This window comes from Enhydra lutris, unplaced genomic scaffold (genome assembly GCF_002288905.1).
Source record: "Enhydra lutris kenyoni isolate GAN:26980312 unplaced genomic scaffold, ASM228890v2 scaffoldscaffold16, whole genome shotgun sequence".
Lineage (NCBI taxonomy): Eukaryota > Metazoa > Chordata > Mammalia > Carnivora > Mustelidae > Enhydra > Enhydra lutris.
Genome location: NW_019154100.1, coordinates 13,047,455 through 13,071,659, shown reverse-complemented (window position 1 = coordinate 13,071,659; position 24,205 = coordinate 13,047,455). Strand labels below are relative to the sequence as shown.

The window sequence follows — 24,205 nt, the reverse complement described above, 5'->3', positions numbered from 1 at the left end:
TTCTGACTACATTGCTATGAAACTAGAGATCAACCTCAAGAGAAAATCTGGAAAGAACACAAATACATGGAGGTTAAACAACATGCTACTAAACAATGAATGGGTCAACCAGGAAACCAAAGAAGAAATTAAAAAAAAAAATACATAGGAACAAGTGAAAATGAAAACACAATGGTTCAAAACCTTTGGGGTGCAGCAAAAATGGTCCTGATAGGGAGGTATAGAGCAATACAGGTCTACCTTAAGAAACAAGAAAAATCTCAAACAATCTGACCTTATACTCAAAGGAGCGAGAAAAAGAACAAAGCCCAAAGCCAGGAGAAAGAAGGAAATAATAAGGATTAGAGAAGAAATAAATGATATAGAAATTTTAAAAAAATAGATCAATGAAACCAGGAGCTGGTTCTTTGAAAAAATTACAAAAACAGATACACTCGTAGTCAGACATATCAAAACGAAAAGAGAAAGGACTCAAATAAATAAAATCACAAATGAGAGAGAACTAACAACCAATACTACAGAAGTACAGTTATAAGAGAATATTATGAAAAACTATCAGTCAACAAATTGGACAACCTGGAAGAAATGGATAAATTCCTAGAAACACATAAACTACCAAAAGTGAAAAGGGAAGAAATAGAAAACTTGAACAGACCAATAACTAGCAAAAAAAAAAAAAAAATCAATAATCAAAAACTCCCAACAAACAAAACCCAGGACCAGCTGGCTTCACAAATTCTACCAAAATTTTTAAAAAAGAGATAGTCCCCATTCTTCTCAAACTATTCCAAGAAATAGAGAAGGAAGGAAAACTTCCAAACTCATTCTATGAGGCCAGCGTTGCCCTGATACCCAAACCAGATAAAGACTCCACTGAAAAAGAAAACTATAGTCCAGGATCGCTGATGAACATGGATTCAAAAATTCTCAGTAAAATACTAACAAAATTCAACAATACAGACAAAAAAACATCATTCACTACGATCAAGTAGGATTTATTCCTGAGATGCAAGTGTGGTTCAGTATTTGCAAATGAACGTGATACACTGCATTAAAAAAAGAAAGGATGAGAGTAATATGATCATCTCAATAGATACATAAAAAGCATTTGACAAAGTACAACCTCAATTGATGATCAAAAAAAAAAAAAAAAACTCAACAAAGTAGGGATAGAGGAACATACCACAACATAATAAAGGTCATATGTGAAAAACCCACAGTTTAGTATCATCCTCAATGGAGAAAAACTGAGAATTTTCCTCTATGGTCAGAAATAAGACAGGGATGTCTGCTCTCATCACTTGTTATTTAACACCATACTGGAAGATCTAGCCTCAGCAATCAGACAACACAAAGAACTAAAAGGCATCCACGTTCGCAAGGAACAAGTCAAACTTTCACTGTTTGCAGATGTCATGATACTCTATATAGAAAACCTGAAACTTCATCAAAAATTGCTAGAACTGATACACAAATTGAGTAATGTTGTGGGATACAAAATGAATGTGCAAAAATCTATTGCATTTCTATACAGCAATAATGAAGCAGTAGAAAGAGAAATTAAGGAACTGATCCAATTTACAGTTGCACCAAAAACCATAAGATACCTAGGAATAAATCTGACCAAAGAGTCAAACAACAGGTACTCTGAAAACTATAAAACACGGGGGGGAGAAACTGAAATGATACAAACAAATGGGAAGACATTCCCTGCTCATGGATTGGAAGAACAAATATTATTAAAATGTCTATACCAACCAAAGCAGTCTACACACTTAATGCAATGCCTATCAAAATACCAATAGTATTCTGTGAAAAGTAGAACAGATAATACTATAATTTAGATGGCACCACAAAGACCCTGAGAGTCAAAGCAATTGAAAAAGAAAAGTGAAGCTGGAAGCATTACAATTCTGAACTTCAAATTATATTGCAAAGCTATAGTGATCAAAACAATAGGGGGCGCCTGGGTGGCTCAGTGGGTTAAGCCTCTGCCTTCGGCTCAGGTCATGATCTCAGGGTCCTGGGATCGAGCCCCGCATCGGGCTCTCTGCTCAGCACTGAGCCTGCTTCCTCCTCTCTCTACCTGCCTCTCTGCCTACTTGTGATCTCTCTCTCTCTCTGTCAAATAAATAAAATCTTTAAAAAAAAAAAAAACAATATGGTACTGGCACAAAAACAGACACATAGATCAGTGAAACAGAATAGAAAACTCAGAAATGAACTAAGTATATGGTCAATTAATCTTCAACAAAGCAAGAAAGAATATCCAATGGGAAAAAGACAGCCTCTTCAAATGGTATTGGAAAAACTGGACAGCGACATGCAAAAGAATGAAACTGGACTACTTTCTTATACCATACACAAAAATAAGTTCAAAATGGTTTGAAGACCTAATGTGAGACCTGAAGCCATACAAATCTTAGAGGAGAACACAGACAGGAACGTATTTGTTATGGGATCAAGCTCCACGTCGGGGTCTGTGCTGGGCATGGAGCCTGATTGGGATTCTCTCTTCCTCTCCCTCTGCCCTTTCTCCCCCCCCCAAAAAAAGTGGGCAGAAGACATGAATAGACATTTTTCAAAAGAAGACATACATATAGGTGGCCAACAGATACATGAAAAGATGCTCAATATCATTGATCAGGGAAATACACATCAAAACTACAGCGAGATCTCATCTCACACCTGTCAGAATGGTTACAGTCAACAACACAAGCAACAATTGTTGGCAAGGATGTAGAGAAAAAGGACTCCTGTGCCCTGTTTGTGGGGATGCAAACTGGTGCAGCCACTCTGAGAAACAGTGTAGAGGTTCCTCAAAAACTTAAAAATAAAACTACCCTACAATCCAACAATTACACCACTAGGTATTTACCCAAAGAATACAAAAATACTAATTCAAAGGGATATATGCACTCCATTGTTTATAGCAGCATTATTTACAATAGCCAACTTTTTAAAACATCCAAGTATCTGTATTCATCGACTGGTGAATAGATAAAGAAAATGTGGTACACACACACAGACACACACACACACACACACACACACACACACACACACACACTGGAATATTACTAAGCCATAAAAAAAAATTAAATCTTTTAACAGCCTGGTTGGAGCCTAGAGAGTAAAATGCCAAATGAAATTAGTCAGTCGGAGAAGACAAACAACATATGATTTCAGTCATATGTAAAATTTAAGAAATGAAACTAATGAACAAAGGAAAAGGAGAGAGAGAAGCAAACCAAGGAAGAGACCCTCAACTATAAAGAACAAACTGATATTTACCAGAGGGGAGGTGCATGGGGGGACTGGTTAAATGGGTTATGGGGATTCAGGAGTACACTTGATGATGTACTGGGTATTGTATAAAGGTGTTGAATCACTATATTGTATACTTGAATTAATATCACACTGTATGTTAATGAACTGGAATTTAAGTAAAACCTTAAATTATTACCTTTGAAATTCTAGTGTCCTTTTACCAAAGCTATTGATAACATTTGAAAATAATTGGGATTTTTTTTTAAATCATACTTTTTGCAAACATTAAACAATTTGGTCACAGAATGCCATTGATTTGGAAATTTTAGACATTCTAGTTTGATTCTATTTCATAAACTATTACTTTGAAATACGAAACAATTTTTTTGAAGATTTTATTTATTTAGTTGACACAGAGAGAGAGAGAGAGAGAGAGCACAAGTAGGCAGAGCAGCAGACAGAGAGAGAGGGGGAAGCAGGCTTTCTGCCGAGCCGGGAGCCTGATGTGGGGCTCCATCCCAGGACCCTGGGATCATGACCTTAGCCCAAGGCAGAGGCTCAACCAAATGAGCCACCCAGGCACCCAAAAAAGCAAATAACTCTTAATCTTAGCTGCCTTTTTGGGCAGAAATTGACAAGCTGATTCCAAGATGCATATGGAAAAGTAAGGGACCCAAAAAAGCCAAAACTATCTTGAAAAATAACATAGTAGGAGAACTCACAAATCTTGACTTTGAAACTTACTACAGTTACAGTAATCAAGATGGTGTGGTATAGGCACAGAGATCAATGGAATGATATTTAGAATCCAGATATAAACCCTTACATTTATGGTCAACTGATTTCAACAAAATAATTCAATGTAGAAAAAAAATAGTCTTTTCAACAAATGGGCCTGGAATAACTTGATAATCACATACAAAAGAATAAAGTTGTACCCCCCCCACCTTTTAACATATACGAAAATTAAGTGAATCATATACCTAAATATGAGAGCTAGAACTATAAAACTCTTAGAAGAAAAACATAAGTGTAAATCTTAATTACCTCAGATTAGGTAATAGTTTTCTAGATGTGACGTCAAAGCTCAAGCAACCAAATCAAAAATAGGTGAACTAGACTCAATTAACAGTTAAAGCTTTTGTTCTTCAAAGGACACTAAAATAAGAAAGACAAGTTTTGACAAATGTAAAAATTGGAATACGTATACCTTGCTAGTGGTATTGTAAAATGGTGTGCTTTGGAAAACAGTTTGGCATTCCTCAAAATTTAATTGTAGATTTGCCATATGACCCAGCAATTCCAGTCCTAGATATACACACATGAGAATTAAAAACATGTTCACACAGAAACTGATACATAAATGTTCACAACAGCATTATTCATATAAATAGGGAAACAGCTAAAATATCCATCAGCTGATTCATAGATTAACAAAATATGATCTATCCATAAATGGAACACTATTCAGTCATAAAAAGGAATGAGATACTAACACATGTTATAACATAGACGGACCCTGAAAACATTGTATTAAGCCAATCAAAAAAGACTACATAATGTTTAATTTCATTTTATGAAATGTCCAGAATAGGTGCATTCTTAAGGACAGAAAGTAGATGAGTGTTTTCCAGATGATGGGGGAGGGGAAAATGGGAGGTGACTGCTAATGGGCATAGGGTTTCTTTTTGTGGTGATGAAAATGTTCTAAAATTAGATAGTGGTGATGATTGTTTATGACTCAATGAATATATTAAACAAAACATGAGCTGACTTTTACTGTGTAGGAATTGTATCTCAATTTTTTAAAAAAGTTATAAACCACCCTAGAATTTCCTAGTTGTTTATATAATTATCACTTTCAAAACGGAATCCTTGATGCTGATGTAAAATGCTACAAGAGCAAACCCTCTGCACATCAGAGTATTACACAGAACAACCATGCATTTGACTCTCAACCAAAGGAAATTTTGCCTTTTCCACATAGTTGCCTGGAGAATACTGGTGATGAATTGATGTTGTAAAATGCCAACTTGGTAATAAGGGACTATTCCAGGAAAATGCACCCATTTCTCAAATCACATCTGTAGACTAGTAAGTTAATTAGCTGTGTGATTCGATGGAACCAGCCCTGGACCAGACCCCATCTCTTGCTGTGTGATCCTGCACTTGCCAGTTATCTTTCTGTGTTTGTTTTCCTATCTGTCCAGCAGACGGTCAGTACCTGCCCAAAACATGTGGAAGATTTTTGAGAGAATCACCTGAATGCAAGATGGGAAACTGTTTTGAAATTGATAGCACTAAAAATGCTGGCATTTTTTACGTAACATCCTTCATTTTTCTTCTCCAGAGTTGATTTGCTAAGAAGGGGAAACATAAGGTGCTAAGTTAAACCGTTCCTGTTGGATGTTGACTGAGTGTCTGGCTTTCTCCTGGAAGAACATTGCACGGACTCAAACACTTAAAACTTGTGTGACATTAACAGGGAATTTGAGAGAAAGCTGTTATCCTTTTCTTAATGTATCACTCTGACAGCATGAGAACGATACAGCAGCAGACAGGTTATTGTCAATTAAACACGAGCTGTCAGAGAGGCAGAGATGTTGAAATATGGAGAGCATGAATCCTAAGCAGATCATACGGCGGCTGCTCAGCTGTTATTTTACCAGAGTCGCCTTATGTATGTGTCATTTTCCTGCAGAATTTAATTTGGGTCCTTAACAACGCAGACGTCTTTGCATTTGCCTGGGGCTGTCAAGTCAAACTTGGACCTTCTGAGTGAGCTAGAATGATGGGTGGAAGTGGGCCAGTGGCATGCGGAGAAGGTGGCTCTCATCTGGTTTGTCTCTGTTCAGGTTACATCGAAGAGGCCTGCATCATCCCGTGTCCCTCCGACTGCAAGCTCAGCGAGTGGTCCAACTGGTCCCGCTGCAGTAAGTCCTGTGGGAGCGGCGTGAAGGTTCGGTCCAAGTGGTTGCGTGAAAAACCATATAATGGAGGGAGGCCTTGCCCCAAACTGGACCATGTCAACCAGGTACTTTCTACCATTGATTCTAATACTGAGAATATGAAGATATTATTTAGATTCCCAATGATCTATTTTTTCCCTCCAAAATGGAGAAGAATAAATAATAGCTCTGAATAAGAAATTTGACCCATTTTATCCTTAGAACGCCTGAGTAAATATATATATATGTTCTTAAAATCCCAAATCAGATATATTATCTTTGCTTTAGACGATTTAGTAAGCTGCATGTATGTGTATGAAAAATGGAAATTAAAATGACACCTACCTTTAAAATAATATCATAAGATTGTATCTAGCTGTGTGCTGAGAGCAAGATTGTCCCATTATCATAATTCCCCTAGACTCTCAGAAAAGATACCTCAAGTACCAACTATTTAAAACTAGGAAATCTTTCTCTCTCTCTCTCTTTCTCTCTCTCTTTCTCCCTCTCCATCTCTAAAAAAAGGTTGTGGAGGGTCTCCTGGGTGACTCAGTTGTTTGAGTGTCTTGATATCAGCTCAGGTCATGATCTCAGGGTTGTGAGTTCTAGCCCATCGACAGGTTTGCGTGGGTTTCGAGACCGATTAAGATTCTCTTTCTCTCTCTCTCCCTTCATATTCTTTCTCTCTCTCTCTCTCTCTTCCTCCCTCTCTAAAAAAATCAAAAAATAAAACTAAGAAATATGTGTTGACTGTTCATTTAAATGTGTTTGATGTAAAATTTTAAAAGAAAAAAATATAAAGATTACTTCAGAATCAGTTTAACCATGTTATAGTCTTTGACCTTTTAAATTTTATTTGGAACCTTCTTTGATTTTTGTATGCTCACTTCATTAATAGTTGTTCCTTGTGTTCTATTGGAGATATAAAATAAAAAGACTAATAGAGGGAATCATGACTAATTCAAATGTAATAGAAGATGTAGGCAATTATTATCATGTTTGACCTACATGTGAATTAACAAAGAATAAATTTAATATAGTATGTGTAGATGTTAAGAAGTGTATTTATATTGTTACAAATGAACCAAATCATACATATGAACCAACCTTAAATATGCAGGTAGGTTTCATGCGTACATAGATTAATTTTAATGTCCAATCACTTACTCTCCAAACTGCTTACCAGTACACATACTTTACTTCCCAAATTAACTTAAATTGTTAATGATAATAAAGATACACTCTAGAGTGCTCCTAATCTCCCTGCTAAATGGGATGCCACCCAATTCATGAATCACATGAGAAAGCCAGTTAAAGCTTCAAAAATAGTAAAGAAAAATAAAGGTACAGTCTAGAGAAAATAAAAATACATTTTGAATAAAGAAATTAAGGACAAAGAAGGTGGAGAATTAAGCGTCATAGGAAGTACTACTCTGAAAAAATCTTGATTGTTTTCCCTGAGAAGTTGCTGAAGGTGCCCTTACATGCTACCATCGGTGATTAATACGCTGCACTGCTGCCATCTACTGGCGAATGGGTTTTCCTGCCAGAGTGAATATTTGCAGAGAAAATTCAGTTAACATAACGCTAATGAAACACAATAACTGAAATGCAAGGTTTATAATGCAAAGAAATATTTTTCTACAAGTTGTGAAATCTTAAATTTTCATCCATAAATTTAAATCATAATAACTTCTGATCCATGGTCCTAATAAAGAGAAATTCTCCATGAATGTATAGGGGGGGTGTGTGTGTTTATGGCCAGTCTTTCAAATAAAATAAGCTGTGTTTGCCTCAGCATTTTTTTTTTTTTACTAGTGAATTTTCAAAGGTTTGGGACCTTCTGACAAGTTGTCTTTACTATGAAAAGTCTTTTACCTAAGTCATTTCTCTGTCACTCTCAACTCTGATAAAATTTAATGCAGAGTTTGATGGGGACATTTAGGTACTTGTTAATCATCTTACTGGTGGGATATTAAGGCATTAACAACTAAAAATTAAAGCTAAAACAAGAAATAATAGATTCCTGACTATCTGAATACAAATATTCTACATCTAAAAATAGAAATTTCTAAGACCTTATTAGTAAAACATTAAGAAAGAATATGCAAAGGCTTCTGTTAACTTTGAAAATTGTAAATCACAAGGATTTCTTTTACCACAATTATACAGTCCTCAATAAAATAATTACTGGCCCATTGACTTGGAAATAATTGGTCTTTTAAGTACCATTTTCTAATTGAGGAAGCAAATTCTCATTTCCCAAGAAATGTAGATGGGTGGATGGATGGATTAAAATCAAATAGATTAATTAAATTAAAATCAATAGATTAATCAATCAATCTATGGATAGATTTCAATCACAGCTTGATCACAAAATAGTTGCAGTCATTTATCAATCCCCCATGACATGTATTTTGAGGTCTACTCAGTTTTTTAAGATTTCTTCATCCTGCCCATCTAATCTTTTCCTTGACTGTGTTGTTTACAATACTCATTTGTGTATCTTAACTTTAAAGAATAATGACTTGTTTTTTCTCTCCAAAGGCTTACTAAAGATACTCTAGTAATTTAACAAAAAAAAGAAAAGTAGGCTCTTATGTGTGGATAAAATAATATTTTAACTTAGAACATGAATTTTTTCATTCAGTATACTGACATTTTTCCTTATCTTTTTCCTCTCCCTTTTCTTCACTCCTGTTGAACACTACTCCAGGCACAGGTAAGAACTTCTAAACCTCCCAGTTCGTGGCAGAATACTGTACTGCTTGTTTTCTTTTTACTCCTGATGTCAGAGAATGTATTTCTTTTCCTGCTATGGTCTTTTATCTTTTACAGGGAGAAAAATACCACATTTTCCATAAAATTTTTGTTCTGCAGCTGTTCCCTCTCCACCCCACCCCCCGCCCCTGCCCCAGCACGCTACCTGTGTTTTCTCACTTTAATATCAGGGCTGAGATGCAGGGGTGGGGAGAACAAGCTTCACTTCACCAGCCTTGAAAAGGCAGTGACATCTCTTGTTAATGCTGTCATGCTTCTCAGAGGGAGAGGTAAAGGTGCAGGTGGGCTGAAGGTGGGTGGCAGGAAGTTGCTCTGAACTGATTTGTATTCAGTCCAGTGTAGGAGATTAAAATGAAAGCCATTGAAAGATTAGGGGAAATGCCATTTCTCCTTCAATTTTTCCCTTCCCCACAAGTGGTAGGGTAATGTTTTACTTGGTAGTACTTTGTACTGTTTTAATGCAGTACCCAATGTGGAGGTGATCATTGATAACAATAATGATAGATTCTTATTCCAACGGTGCATATTCTTTATTACTCGGAATAGGTCAACTTTATTCACTAAAATTTGCATAGAAGAATAGCTCCAAAGGACTATTTATATCTATATTTTCTGGAATTAGATAGTTAACACAAAATATCCATATATGTGTGTGTGTGTGTGTGTGTGTGTGTGTGTGTGTGTAGAAAATAGAGTCAAATTACCATAGATTTTAAAATTATTTTAGAACACATTTCTTTAATGGTTGAGTCAGCTGTGAGCATTGGATTATGGTTTATTTATTTCCTTGGCTTAGTCATTCTTCTCATTGAGAAAAAGGCATAATTGGTTCATTGTTCTAAAAATCCTGAAACCAAACACCCCTGCCTAACTGTGTCTGCCTTTGTGGACACCGGAGGAAGACAGTTGGCTTTGTGTCATGTGATCCTCCCTGCTTTGGGCTATGACTGTGTAATATAAAGCCAATTTCAGACCTTGCTTCCAAGCCCTAAATGCTTAAGGGTTAGTTTTAAAATGGATTTATTTCTTCTTATTTATTATTTAGTTCAGTTTCACATACAGAATGCAAAAAATATATAAATTCTTACATGATATACATTCGTTTGGAAAACAAGTCAAATTGTATTTCTTTCAAAACAGCTACTTTTATATGCTTACTTAATTCTCTAATTCATTTATTCATTCATTCACCTATTCAACAAATCTCTATAGAATGCCTTACATTGGAGCACTGTGGCCTAAGTATTGAAGACCCACAACACTGCAAACAAGACAGATGGTCCATGAAATTACAGTGCTGTGTGGTGAGGGGCAGTGTGGGACAGTGTGCGATGTGTCCAGGGCACTTTTTCAGGTCACATGCGCAACTGTAATGTCACATAGGATCAAGAATCGAGAGAATACAGCACAGCTGGTCCTGCCCATTACAGCTAGAACTCTCAAGAGGTTTTCTATATTCCTCTCTTAGAATAGTGAGCCATAAAGGAGAGGAGTGAAGATAGCCGAACAAGAATACGGTGTGTGTTGTGGTATGAAGGGCTCCCACTCGCGCTCATCGGGTTCCCTGAGGAGAAATCCCTGAGAACTGTGTGTGTTTCAGGTGTATGAGGTGGTCCCTTGCCACAGTGACTGCAGCCAGTACATATGGGTCTCAGAGCCGTGGAGCATCTGCAAAGTGACCTTTGTCAACATGCGAGATAACTGTGGAGAGGGCGTGCAAACCCGGAAAGTGAGGTAAGGCCCTCACTCCTCCTGAGTCTCCTGCCTAAAACTGTCTTCAGTTTTATTTCTAGGGAATATGCCCTCATGGAATACTCCAAGGGGACCTGCTTCAAGCAGCAGGTTGTCACGGGGGTGGCGAGAGGGGGGGTGCTTCTGACAGGAAGCCTCACTTCAAGGTGCCCCTGAGTAGAAAGATCCGCATATTGAATGCAAGCTGAGCTAATGCAGGTTTTTCCAACCCCGGGGAATTTGTTCTTAAAGGCCAAAAATATTTCTGGCTGCTTTTTAGTGGTAAACTGTTCTAAACTCTTACTGCTTGGTTTCCTCAAACTGGCTAACTTTTGACTACTCTCTTCTCCTCCAGGAAGCCCTTCCTAATACCTAGTGCTGCTCATTTGTTCTGTGGGCGCACCGACCCGTAGGGTAACCACTAGCCACGTGGGGCTATTTCATTTTAAATTTAAACTAATTAAAGTTAAATTAAATTAAAAATACATTTCCTCAGCCACACGAGACATATTTCAAGTGCTTATGCCGTAGCCACAAGTGGATAATTCTATCAGACAGCAGAGGTATAGGCCCTCTCCACATCACAGAAAGTTCTGTTGAGCAGTGTTTCTCTTAGTACCCCATATACCCCTCACTGTTTCTGGAAAGATCCATTTACTGTCTGTCATTCTTATTAAATTCTAGAACCTTCTCCAAACCAAAACCCTGTCATAGTCACAGAAATTCCCTAACACCTAATACAGTTTGGATACTCATTAAATTTTCCCTATAGTATCTACAGATGACTCTTAAGGGTTCTGGAACTCTACGGAACAAGTGTATGAGTTTTATTATCTCTACTTTATAGAGTGGATTCAGAAGTACTAAGTAATTTACCAGGAACACCCATCTAGTAAAGTGACAGATTTGTCACTCTTTATACCAGTTTCTTCTAACCCTGCTGAGTGACACACAGTAAAGACAGGTGTCAAAACATCCAGAACTCAACAATTCATGCTGTGGGCAAGCACTGACCTAACTTTTCATGAATTTAAGGTTTATATTTCTCAATAGAAAAATAGGGCGAATTAACATTTGTATTATAAAACTTTGGCACACTGTATAACTTTGTTTCCAATACAGATAATCTCTATTTCTTTTTTCACAAGCCCTCTGAACTCTCAAGCTATTTTTCTGAGGAACTTAATAAAGGTGGATAAGGGGTCAGGAGGTAATAAGTTGGATAGGGAAACATAAACAAAAGACAGAGATTCCATTTTCCACCATTCCTTTCCAAATTTAAAATTTCTCCTTCAAATTTAAAAATACTTTCCCTATTAAAAGGTTTTGATCAAGTTGGCTTTTTGTAAGAAAAATTATAATAAAGAACTATTCTTTCAGCTTTCCCTTCAATGATCTTTGTAGATGTTGCTGTTTCTTGCTTTATAAGTACTCTCAACATTTCCAGGTACATCTAAAGCAAAGTAACTTTGGAGATCAATTTATTTTTTCAGTAAACATCTTTAATGTCAACAGAGAAAAGAGAAGGTCAGTATCGATTGTGATCTCTGATCATGTAATAATGTTCCTATTTGTTACTGATTGAGTAGTAAGCCTCTCTAACCTTATCCTCTGCGAATTAAGGTCAGAATGTCCTGCTTATATGCAAGCATTGGGTGGCATTTCAGGATAGATGGGTCTATGAGAGGGCAGTACCAATTTATCCAAAATCGTTCTTTCTCTTTTAGGATGGTATGTACCTCAGAGGCTGGTGGCAGAAGTGATTTTCTCTGAGGGGAAGGGATATTTTTCACAGACTTTTTTTTTTTTTTTTTTTTTAAGAATTTCTAGCGCCTGATGGTAATAAAAAAGAGACAATAAAAAACAACATATTTGGTTACTTTTATTGTTGCTTTTGAATTCTCTGCAGAGAGTGTACCCCCTTATTGTCATACCTGCGGCTGGCCTCTGGTCCCACCCTTTGCCTCCAACTTGGTTCTGCACTATGTATTTCTAACACAGTGCAGTTTTCTCTCAGCATAATTCCTTGTCCTATGGAAAGGAAAAAGGCCAAGAATTTGAAGAAAGCAAATGAACTTAAAGTGCCTTCCCTTGTGCTTAAAACTTGATCCAAATATTTATTCTGTATTCTGGAGTGATTTTAAAAACTGATTAATGCCAAATAAAATAAATATAAATAATCTGAGTATCAACAATAAGGGCATTTTTAGCAGTTGTGGCACATTGAAATGATGTCATTCAAATACAGTCATTAAAAATGATATCTTCATTGGAGCGCCCCGGGTGGTGCAGTTGGTTAAGCATCTGAGTCTTGGTGTCGGGCCTCGGGCTCCCGAGATCAAGCCCCATGTGGGCTCTGTGCTGAGTGAAGAGTTGGCTTGGGTTCTCTCACCCTCGGCCCCTCCCCCCTCAAATAAATAAATCTTAAAAAAAAATTATATCTTAGAAAAATAGTTAATGATATGAAGAGATATTCATAATGTATCATTGATTTCTTAAGGGTACAAATAGTCAATAAATTTGCTCTATTTAATGAAATGATATATATGCTTATATAGAATCATTTGTAAAGAGTGTTTTTCTCTCAGTGGTAGAATCATATGATTTTTTTTTGTTTCTTCTGATTTTCCTAAAGTGAATAAATTAGCTCTATAGTAAAAAAAATGAAAGGAGAAAAGCCTGTGAAAATGTAGCTTTATGTACATAATGCTTAATAGAGTATTGAACATCTGTCTTTAACTCCGGATCAATAGGTAATTTTGCAAGTTAATCCTTGTACACTGTGTCAGTTCCTACCATGAATATAATCTTTTCTTAGCAGCAAACCTAACTTTTCAGTTGGGTTTAAACTCTGCTCCATGTTGTCTCAAAGCTGCTCCATGTCCTCTCAAAGCTGCTGTCAACACAATATTTTTATTTATTTTATTTTATTTTTTCAGTGCTCCAGGAGTCATTGTTTATGTACCACACCCAGTGCTCCATGCAATACATGCCCTCCTTAGCCTGGTGGTGTGTATTAAACACAATATTTTAAAAATGCCATCGAAGACAGAACTCTTTCCTGAGAGACTAAAATTCTCCCAAAGAAATTTACAATTTTTTCTTCAGTGATGAAATCAAACAAATACCTCCCTGTGCATATTCTTGTGGTTGCTCTTTTCTGTTTTTATCCAGTTCACACCACACACAACAAAATGCAGAGGCGAGTATTCATAGACGTATTTTTTCAGACTCCAAACCCAATTAAGACATGACCAGCAGCACAGTTTTCCAGTCATTAAATGCATCCCACAGGAAAACGACATTCCTCTTAAATTGGGGAGCACCGTATAGAAAGGAATTTCTGCAGAGTTGATTTGTGAAAATGTAGTGTCCCCACTGACTGTAAATCCCTGGGAAAGGTGAGATTCCAGGTATAATTGATAATGTAATTTAACCGACAGTTTAAAACAGTGCCATGAGTTTGAGAGGCTCAGGAACACAAGCCTGCCTTTTTAGCTCCAACAATGCACGCTCTTCCCCAACCATTACTTTGGTTGACCTTCTCTGAGTTATAGATGAGGGATAAAGTTTTCCTCCTCCACTAGGAAAGTGCCTGGAGACATTATTAACTACGCTAAGAGTGAAGTCTGGTACTAGCCACGTTAATTAGACCCCCAAGAGATGAGTAAACGAGCTGTCCATGACTGCTTACAAAAGAATGAAACATAATAAAATGTTTGAATTTGTTCTGTTAAAAAGAAAACTAACAATAAAAAAGGTCAAGATAGAGGATGATTCAAACAACTACATTTAGAGAATTTGTGCTATTATTACTAATATAAGTATGTTTTCACTTCTGGCTTTCTTTTAAAGTTATCAGCATATAGGAGGCTAAAATTACTTTTAAAATGACAAGATAACTTGGTAAATGCCATCAGTTACTTTTGAAAATTCTTAATGAAACCTCTCACCAGAAAAGTTCAGTGTGTCTCATCCTCCCTCCTGTATGAATCTATCTTTTCTGGAATCCGCCATTTCCTTCCGAAGAAAAAAAAAGTGCATTAGATTCCAAAATTCCCAGAAGTAGCCCCTCCATGAATCTCTCTGGACCATTCCTCATTAGTTGCTGCATCATCTATGAGGGTAAAAGACTCTCTTCTTTCAGAGAAAGACATACAGAGTTTTTAATCCACACAGGGGCTATAATTTTAAAAGATTATGATGATACAAGCAAGGGTACATTTTATGTCATGCTGAAACTCTGCAAGTATTTGTGGGAGGTAGAGATCCTTTTATGTCTTCATGTTTGGAGAATTTTTGTTATTAAATGCAAACCTTCCCACCTCCCAACCCCATAATGATGCCTTAGGAAGAACCATCTATCGAATGGGTCAGCCCTTGTTCTAAGTGTCCTGGTTCCTTCACTGAATAGTGTGTTTTCTTCTAGATGCATGCAGAACACAGCAGATGGCCCTTCTGACCATGTAGAAGATTACCTCTGTGATCCAGAAGAGATGCCCCTGGGCTCTAGAGAGTGCAAATTGCCATGTCCCGAGGATTGTGTGATATCTGAATGGGGCCCCTGGACCCGATGCACTTTGGTGAGATGATTAACGTTTATAAGTAGCGTTTACTTAATTCCTTACCACTAAAGCTTTAAAGCTATTGTTAAGAAAATAGTAATTACTAAAAAAAAAAAGAAAATAGTAATTACTAAATTAGTTACCAAATTAGTTATCATGGCAAGGGTGTTTTCTTGGCTACCTCATTCTGTGACTAGGCCATTTATAGTCAGCAGTGTTTTGACCCACATGAGAACAGCTCAACCTCTTGCAAGTTCTGTGTTCCTCCATCCTCCTCCTGGGCCCGCACAAAACGCCTTCAGATTGGCCTATAAATACACAGCATGTTAAAAACTGCACTGGTGATAATGAGTCCCTCCAGGTAAAGGGAAAAAAGGAGGAAGCTCTGGTAAAGGTACTTTAATGGTGTCGGGTTCTTGTCATCCCTTGCTTTTTGCCCAGTCCGTTTTATTTAAATTGAAGGAATCATCTTCCACACAGTGGGTATACTGCAGCCAGAGTATTGACACTAAAACCCAAAGGAGGCTGGCAAAAAAGGGAATCGAAAGAAGAAAGCTGTGTGTCAGTGAATCTCTTTGCACTCACGGACTCTGTGTCTCTGTGGGGCTGCAAAGCCAGCTGAGAGTTTCAAATCACACAGAGCTTCTAGATTTCAACAGCCCGTAGGCGCTCTTCTGCGGGACCCTGGGAAGGCTTGTTTGAAACAGAACTGGCTGTTTAGGATTTAGGAAATTTGCCTTGGCCCGGGCACCTTTGTAAAGCTGCTCATTTCAAAATGGCATCAAAAAGCACGGGAAGAATACATCTAATGTGGACTTAATATGCTGAAATACGAAATAAGACAGTTTCAAAGAATTTATGATGCATGTTTTCAAGGCGAAGTTAATTTTCTGTCTCCGTGTTAACATGATTAAATGTGCGACTGGCAGCCAGCTGACTGAGCGGAGCAGAACAGAGATGCCAGTTGACTTGGATACAAGTTAAAGACCAACAAAGAGTCAGCTGTTGGACAAGGCTGTGCAAATGAGTTTCTGTTCTAACTCTATAGCATCCGATTTGAAGTTTCTGTTCTTAAAAACCAGATGTTTTCAGAACAAGACGGTGCCAGTAGCAAATGGCAGGCTCGTCTTCCTTACCTGCTGAGTTGTGTTCCTGTGCATGTGTGTGTGCCCGTTAGGAAAATCAAGGAGGTCACTAAAAGCTCGTTATTTAAAGTCACCCTTAAAATGGTTTTTCAGGTCCAAGAAACTGTACTGGATAGATTGATGGATTATGGATTCTATAGTAGTGATGTGCAATAATTAATAGGATCACGTGTGTGTGGTTGTAGCTGAGTGTCTGACACACAGACCCTTGAGCCTCTTATAGCTGGATGGGACACTGGAAACTCATCTAACACCTTGATTTCATAGATGATGAAACCTAGGTGTAATGGGATTGTTCAAGTTAGCCAGCGGCCCCAACAGTCTCCCTCCTGCTCCGGTGCTCTCCCTAATATATTAGTCCCCATGTGGCTGAGTATTCATTCACCTTTCTGAGGAGCTGCTTTCTTCTTTGTCAGCCTTGCAGTCAAAGCAGTTTCCGGCAAAGGTCAGCTGATCCCATCAGACAACCTGCTGATGAAGGAAGAGCCTGCCCTAATGCTGTTGAGAAGGAACCTTGTAACCTGAACAAAAACTGCTTCCACTACGATTATAATGTAACAGGTACGTGCATAGTCTCCTCATCCCCGAGATGTAAGCCAGATCGCACGTCTTCCAGCCCAGCAGCAACCCCGTAAGTACTGTTCATCCCCATCTGTGGCCCTCTAGGACATGCTGCTTACTTTCGCAGAGATAATTATTTAAAGACAGAAATAGTTATCTCTTTTTAATAAGCATCAAGATGTGGAGGATGTCTGCAAATATTGTGAAGAGAAATATTGTGAAGAGATGAGGGGATTAAGGCAGATTGTGAAGAGTCTAAGTGATCCCGTTCAAGACATCCTCCCACTTTGGGAAGGTGCAAGTAAAAGATACATCTTTCCCATAAGTATCAGGTTTATTGAAAGGTAAACATCCTCTTCAGGAGATGTTTAATTGCTATAACATCCTGGGACAATTCTTTGTGTGGGGACAGTTTATAAGCACAATTAGTCTGATGTAAAAATGTCGGCAATCTTGAGCTACCAAAAAGTATATGATGAAGATACTAATATTTCTGTATTATCAAAGGTACAGATGAAAAAGGATACATGGGTTGTTCATTCAGAAAAAAAAGGTTTATTAGGAATTCCCTTTTTTCCCATAACCCTTCCATACCATCAAGGCAGATAGTCTAGGAAAGAAGAGAATGTGTTGGTTTACATGATGCATGGCAATACTGAAGCTTGTCTGGGAATTCTTCCCGAGTAATTCTCACACTAAAATAAACCCCAAACCTCGTACAATAACACACAGCAGTCAGATTGGCTTTTTGCTTCCTTAGGTTTTTCTCTTCAGTTTCCTTTGATGATATAAAGAAGTCACAGTTCTCCAGGATATGCTATGCTACTCTGGAAAGATGAAAAAATCATTTTGCAAAGACATGAAATAAAAGTACTAAAGAGATCTGGCCAAAAGTGATTTTGAAATAAGTGTATATTTTAAAATATTCTAAGAATGGACAGTAAGCGAAATGGTATTTTATTTGACTAAAGCAACACAGTTAAAGTGGCACCCATTAAAATTATGATGATTTTGCTAAAATAAAACTAATGTTGAGTTTTAAATTTCTCCTTTTATTAGGGAAAAAAGTTTTTAAGTGACATTTGATCTGCAGGCCAAAGCCAGTTTCACAATGTCACCAAACGGCTAGCTGTCAAAGATTGTCAAGTAGACATCTGCCTTCAAGAATAATCCCTGTAGCTTTGTGCAACCCCAGCAATTCCATTTGACTCTTGATATGTTCAAAGCCGGGACCCATATGCTCTGCATGTGGGATGATTGATTGTGGGGCTTAGGAAGCAGTTGTGAATTAAATATGGGATTCAGGTCATCAGAGTTTCATTTGAAATCTGTTTCCTACGTAGCCTTCTGTTCTGATGGGCTCCCTTCCTTTCAGACTGGAGTACGTGTCAGCTGAGTGAGAAGGCAGTTTGTGGAAATGGCATTAAAACAAGGATGTTGGATTGTGTTCGAAGTGATGGCAAGTCGGTTGACCTGAAATATTGTGAAGAGGTGAGGGGATACTGTGTTATATCTCTGTGAGTAAATTCTTCCCTAATAATTTCGATTCATGCTGAGCCAAGTGACCTGTGCTCAGTGCAGCTCATTACCAGCAGACGTTTCTCTGCACTATTCAGAGGCCGCTAAGCACCCTCTTGAAAAGAAACACTGTCCAAGTACTGATTTCTACACATAATTTCCTGTATTTTGTTCTGCTTGGAGCCCAAAGGTATGCTAATTAGCCTATTTTGAAAGAAATGCTTGGGGAACAATAAGTAATCAAGGTGAATAAAGGCAATAAATCTTAATCAGACTACTCATCATCTTTTGTAATTTCATGTGAATTTTGTGTTGCCTGGGACACCTGCCAAGAGCCATCATTTATTCTCTCTGTTGCTCAACATTGATCGCATGTAGTTTGGTAGCAGATTTTGATATTAGGATCTAATATCCAGCTGTGAGAGTCTAAGTACGCAGGTCTGGATGCGAGCTTGAAATTCAAACAAAGGAGTGAAGTCTGCCATTGTAACTCTGAGGTACAGAGATTGCAGCTATTAATTTCCCTATTTATAAAAGTGATGTCGTCATTTCTAAGTATGACCTTATGAAATGTGGGGAGACGTAGTTGTTGGTCTTTCTTAGCTTTCATGAAACAACACTTCATGTAATGATTTTTGTCTGACTCCTATACCAAATGTGTACTCATGTTCCTGACAGGTTTTAACTTCCCCTGCATGTAAGCCCCACTGGGTTAAACATGAACCAAGATAAGCAGGAGCTTCAATAGATCTTGAACAGAGAGAGAGGAGCTTATGACTCCATTAGGGTTCAATAGACATGGTGACCATAACTTCTATCTAAACATCCCAGGGGTTATATAAGCCCATAGTAAATTGTTCCAGCTCCTGAAAAAACTCGAGATGGAAATATCTTAATCCATTTGATATCTTTGTCATGTGGCCCTAACAACTTCGTTATATCTGTCCATGGGAACAGAGTTCCTGAGTGTGCTGAAAACAAGTTGTTTACTTAATAAATTCCACTCACCACCATCTTATAACATAATTTAGTGTATTCACACTTTAATTATACATTTTATACCTGAATTAATTTGGTTTTGAAACTAGTAACATCAAAGTAATGTAATCATTATAAAAATAACATTAGTATTAATGAACATTATTATAGTCATATATTGGCTGGAGAGCTTTGATCTACTTCTAGTTAATTAATGTATCTCCTTTTTTGCAAATGTACATATAAATGTCATCCTGGATCAGAATGAAATCTACTATGAATAGCTGAGAGCTTTGTGAAAGCTAAACCCAAATCCTACAAAACCAATTAAAAAACATGACTATAGGACAGAGGGATACCCAGACTCCTTTATGTCTTTAGTGAAATGTGAGTAAACCCTGAGAAATAACTAATTTCAATTATCCAGGAGTCTAGATAAACTTATTCTTATGCACTAATATTATAATGTTCAAATGCTGTGGTGACAATTAGGGATCGAAATTATAACATTCTAGTAAACACTGTCTTTAGGGAGAATAGTGCTCGCTCTGCAGGAATTGGAATAAACAACTTCTATCCCATTTTATCCATCCCCATGGATGCAGTAGTATTACATAATAGCCCTGAGAAAAGCTGGCTATCTTTTTTAACAATGGATTGATTGCCTACCTACTAATACATGTGTAAACCCTGCATTCAGCACGACAGCAGTAGCTAACTCTTGCTGTGTCCCTAACAGCCAAAAAGAAAAAAAAAATGCCATTCCTACCCAACAAAGAGGACAATTTGGGTTAAACCCATCTAGCATTTATATAGCATTTTTTCTTTGATGTTTTCTTTATTCACCCAATATCTAGTAATTGGTTTCTCCTTTCCTATTCTTTGATCCCTGAACAGATTCCATTTACTTAGACACATAGGTTTAGACAGATGAGAGAGTAAGAGAGAGAGGGAAAAAAAAGAACACAATAAATGTAAGAAAAAAAAAGTAGCAGAGGATTAAAATGTCTTACTACTGGATGCCCAGGGCATCTATACATAGACATTCTTTTCAATTCTGTAGTGAAATGAGTCAGTAATAGTTGAATTCTGTGATTCAGATCTTCTCTCCAGAAAACAATGGTCTACCTTAAATGTTACACATCGTTTTTAGCATATAATCACTGTAAGTGTCCTTTCTTCGACCTCCCATGACTTTAAGTGACTTTCTGAGACTTCAATGGATATGGTAAAAAAACTTTTTTACCAAATGCTCAGCTTTGTCAAGTATTACTGGTGGAGAATATAATGGGAGTGCCTGCAGTCACTGACCTGATCTTCTCTCAGCGGATAACCTAGAGCCACGAGCTATACTTGGGCCAAAACACAAGATTTCAGAAAAATTTTCTTTTGCCAGCTTTTGTTATGTACATTAGACACTTGAACTTCCTTTCCATACAGAAATGAAACAAGATCTTGCAAATTCCCAAGGATTACTCCCGCCCCCAAAATTGTACTCTCCTAACAAGCTCTTAAATATTTCTATTTTCATGCTACTTTGAACCTTGGAATTTTTAACTGTTTGTGTACACAGACAATGAGTTTGAAATCTCCGATTTTAAAAGTAGAATTCTTAAGTAAAGAACTCAATGCCAACAGAACGTCACAATATTAGTATCTGATGAGAGGCTAACCAGAATAAGGGAATTATCCTACAGTTAGCTGCTGAGATCAGTTTTAGAAAATAAAATCTTTGTAAAAAATGTTTATGAAATAGTCATAATCAAAAAATTCTATTGAACAATATTTCCTTTTGAAAGAGATAGTGTACTTAACTAATATTTTGTATTATTTCAGTGTGTTACTAGTTTCGAATGGTGATTTGTCTTTCAAACCTTTTGCTTTTCAGTTAACATGCACGTGAAAAAATAAGTTATATCCCAGAGATACCACTATAGATCTACATATTGGTGATATTCTTGGTTTTTAACTAATGGAAAGGAATTGAGCACCTCTTCATTCCTTGTTTAGGGAAGTTAAGCCAATTTGGAGACTAAAGCTACTTTTTTTTCATGACTTATTTAAACAGTTCAACAGCATTGAGTAAATGGGCTCCAGCACTCATCCTGTGCCCTTTGCTCCCACTCTTCTGGATTGAGCCACTTTCTATTTTTAAGTGTGCGTGTTTGACCTCCAAGGTCCCTTTTTATTCTGTTATACATCTTGCTTTTTCGTCCTCTCCTCTCCACTACTCCCTCCTTCTAAGCACTGAGCCATGCTTCCAGGTCAGTACAAACAGATCTGCCTCTCTCCTTGCAGCTTGGCCTGGAGAAGAACTGGCCGATGAACACATCCTGCATGGTGGAATGCCCAGTCAACTGTCAGCTTTCCGACTGGTCTCCTTGGTCAGAATGTTCTCAAACATGTGGCCTCACAGGTTTGTACCTTCATTAACATTAGACCCAAGGTAAAGGAAAAGGAAATAGGGCACCTGGGTGGCTCAGTGGGTTATGCCGCTGCCTTCAGCTCGGGTCATGATCTCAGGGTCCTGGGATCAAGTCCCGCATTGGGCTCTCTGCTCAGCAGGAGACCTGCTTCCCTCTCTCTCTCTCTGTCTGCCTCTCTGCCTATTTGTGATCTCTCTCTGTCAAATAAATAAATAAAATCTTAAAAGAAAAAAAAAGGAAAAGGAAATAAAATATCCTTCTTGCTTTAAGTCTTACCAGATAATCTTCAGAAAGGTTCAGACAGTGTCTTTCTCTTCAAAACGTCTGAGCCTTACTCATTCCTCAGGTCTCCTCAGCAGAAATGTCTGTGATGCCGTCTCTCAAGATACATGCTTGCACAAATATGTCACTAGAGTTGCATCCCTTTGTATCTCTTTAAGGAAAAATGGTCCGAAGACGCACAGTGACCCAGCCCTTTCAGGGTGATGGGCGGCCATGCCCTGCCCTGATGGAACAGTCCAAGCCTTGCCCAGTGAAACCCTGTTACCAGTGGCAGTATGGCCAGTGGTCTCTATGCCAAGTGCAGGTAATCAGATCTCAAGAAGTTGTATGGAAATGTGTGTCCTTTATCCGCAGAGACTTGTTTTCAGAAGTATTTTTCAGAGCTGACAGCATGTTTCCTCCTGAAGAATTTAGATGCTTTGCCATTTTGTAACTGTTTAATTAGTTTTGATAATAAGCAGTCCCTGTCCTGTGTTTTTTAAATCATTTGGAGACTGATTCATTTTAATGAAAATTTATTTGCCTGTCTTTGGCTAGAAAACAAATAGATTGTTCATTGTCTACTTTATAGCTAGTGTCCTATAGGACTTCCTCCCTAGGGTGACAAATGCTTCTTTAACTGCTCATAAATCAAAATCAGTGGTGTAGAGATGACTGTAAGTGATGAGCTTGCTAATGAATTATTTTTCTTTTCCTAATTAGTTATTTCTTCCTGCATTTCAGGATGCCCAGTGTGGCGAAGGGACCAGAACAAGGAACATTTCTTGTGTAGTGAGTGATGGATCAGCTGATGATTTCAGCAAAGTGGTGGATGAAGAATTCTGTACTGACATTGAACCCATCATAGATGGTAATAAAAAAATGGTTCTCGAGGAGACCTGCACCCAGCCTTGCCCAGGTAACAATACCAAAACAGAATTCATAGTTTGGTCATTTCCTGTTAGCACCAGGGTTGAGAAAGGGGTATAGTCTAAGTTGTATAGATACTCAAGTCATGAGAGCTAGTTCTTCTCATTCAGTAGTATCTGCGCCAATAACTGGATACTGTAGTGTGGGTGAAGGGGGGTACTGACTTGTTACTGCCAGTGAAGGGTGAAGTCTGGGTCTCCCATGTGGCCTCTGCTGACACCCACCCACCTGGAGTTTTAACACCTGCAGGGAATGGCAGTTAAGGCCTTAGGCTCATGCTTGACAGGACAAGTATGACAGAACTTCCACCTATTTAGGACTTCCAGGAGAAAGAGAAGCAGGATCTAAACACATAATGGCTAAAGAAAGATTAAGTCCTTGTAACAAAAGCTTACTCTAGGTCCTGAATAGAGTCAATAATAAATTCGCACATTGGTATATTGTAGGTAAAACATAAAATGTAGAGAAATAACTAGTAAAGCATCAAGAAAAAAACCAGATTACCTGCAACTGAAGGTAATCATTTAAAATTATAAAAGAATTCTTCTTAGTTACAATGAAAGCCAAAAGACAATGGAATATATGCAAAGTGTGATGGCAAATGGTCATGAACCTCAAGTGCTATCCCCAGCTACATCATCAAGAGTGAGAAAAAAATATTATGGAAGAAAATATTGAAAGAAATTATTCCAGTTCAAATCAAAGTTAGACACAAGGGGTTCATGCAGTAAAATGTGGAAAGCAAACATTATATATCAGATAGTTTAGAGATAATTGGCAAACAGTGAGAAGCTAATATTTAGGAATTTGGGCTTGAGGCAGAGAACTTGAGGGTAGATAGAAGTCAAAATAAGTTCAGTGTCAAGCATGAGCCTAAGGCTTTGAGAAAGATGGGGGCAACAGTTTATTATTAGTAGGCCAGGAAAGAAGAAGATTGGAAATAAATTGCCTATAGTTCACCCTCAGTGGAAAGTTTTTATTCTCTCAATTTGCATATAAGAAAAATATTAATATCTTTAAGGAATGTGTTACTTCAAAACAAGATCCCCCCAAAATAAAAAGTATTTGGCAAACAAATATTGGAGACAAAA

The 24,205-nt window shown here is 37.6% G+C and overlaps 1 protein-coding gene across 1 annotated transcript in view; it reads left to right on the top strand.

Moving 5' to 3' along the window:
• LOC111147355 (thrombospondin type 1 domain containing 7A) overlaps nt 1–24,205 on the top strand; it is a 442,849-nt gene that overhangs the window by 400,781 nt on the left and 17,863 nt on the right. Inside the window, exons 14-22 of the mRNA XM_022503356.1 lie at nt 6,126–6,304; nt 8,935–8,940; nt 10,600–10,733; nt 15,160–15,313; nt 16,857–17,001; nt 18,377–18,492; nt 21,796–21,913; nt 22,364–22,509; nt 22,929–23,103. Of these exons, the coding sequence (XP_022359064.1) occupies nt 6,126–6,304; nt 8,935–8,940; nt 10,600–10,733; nt 15,160–15,313; nt 16,857–17,001; nt 18,377–18,492; nt 21,796–21,913; nt 22,364–22,509; nt 22,929–23,103 (1,173 nt within the window). The remainder of the gene's footprint in view (nt 1–6,125; nt 6,305–8,934; nt 8,941–10,599; nt 10,734–15,159; nt 15,314–16,856; nt 17,002–18,376; nt 18,493–21,795; nt 21,914–22,363; nt 22,510–22,928; nt 23,104–24,205) is intronic.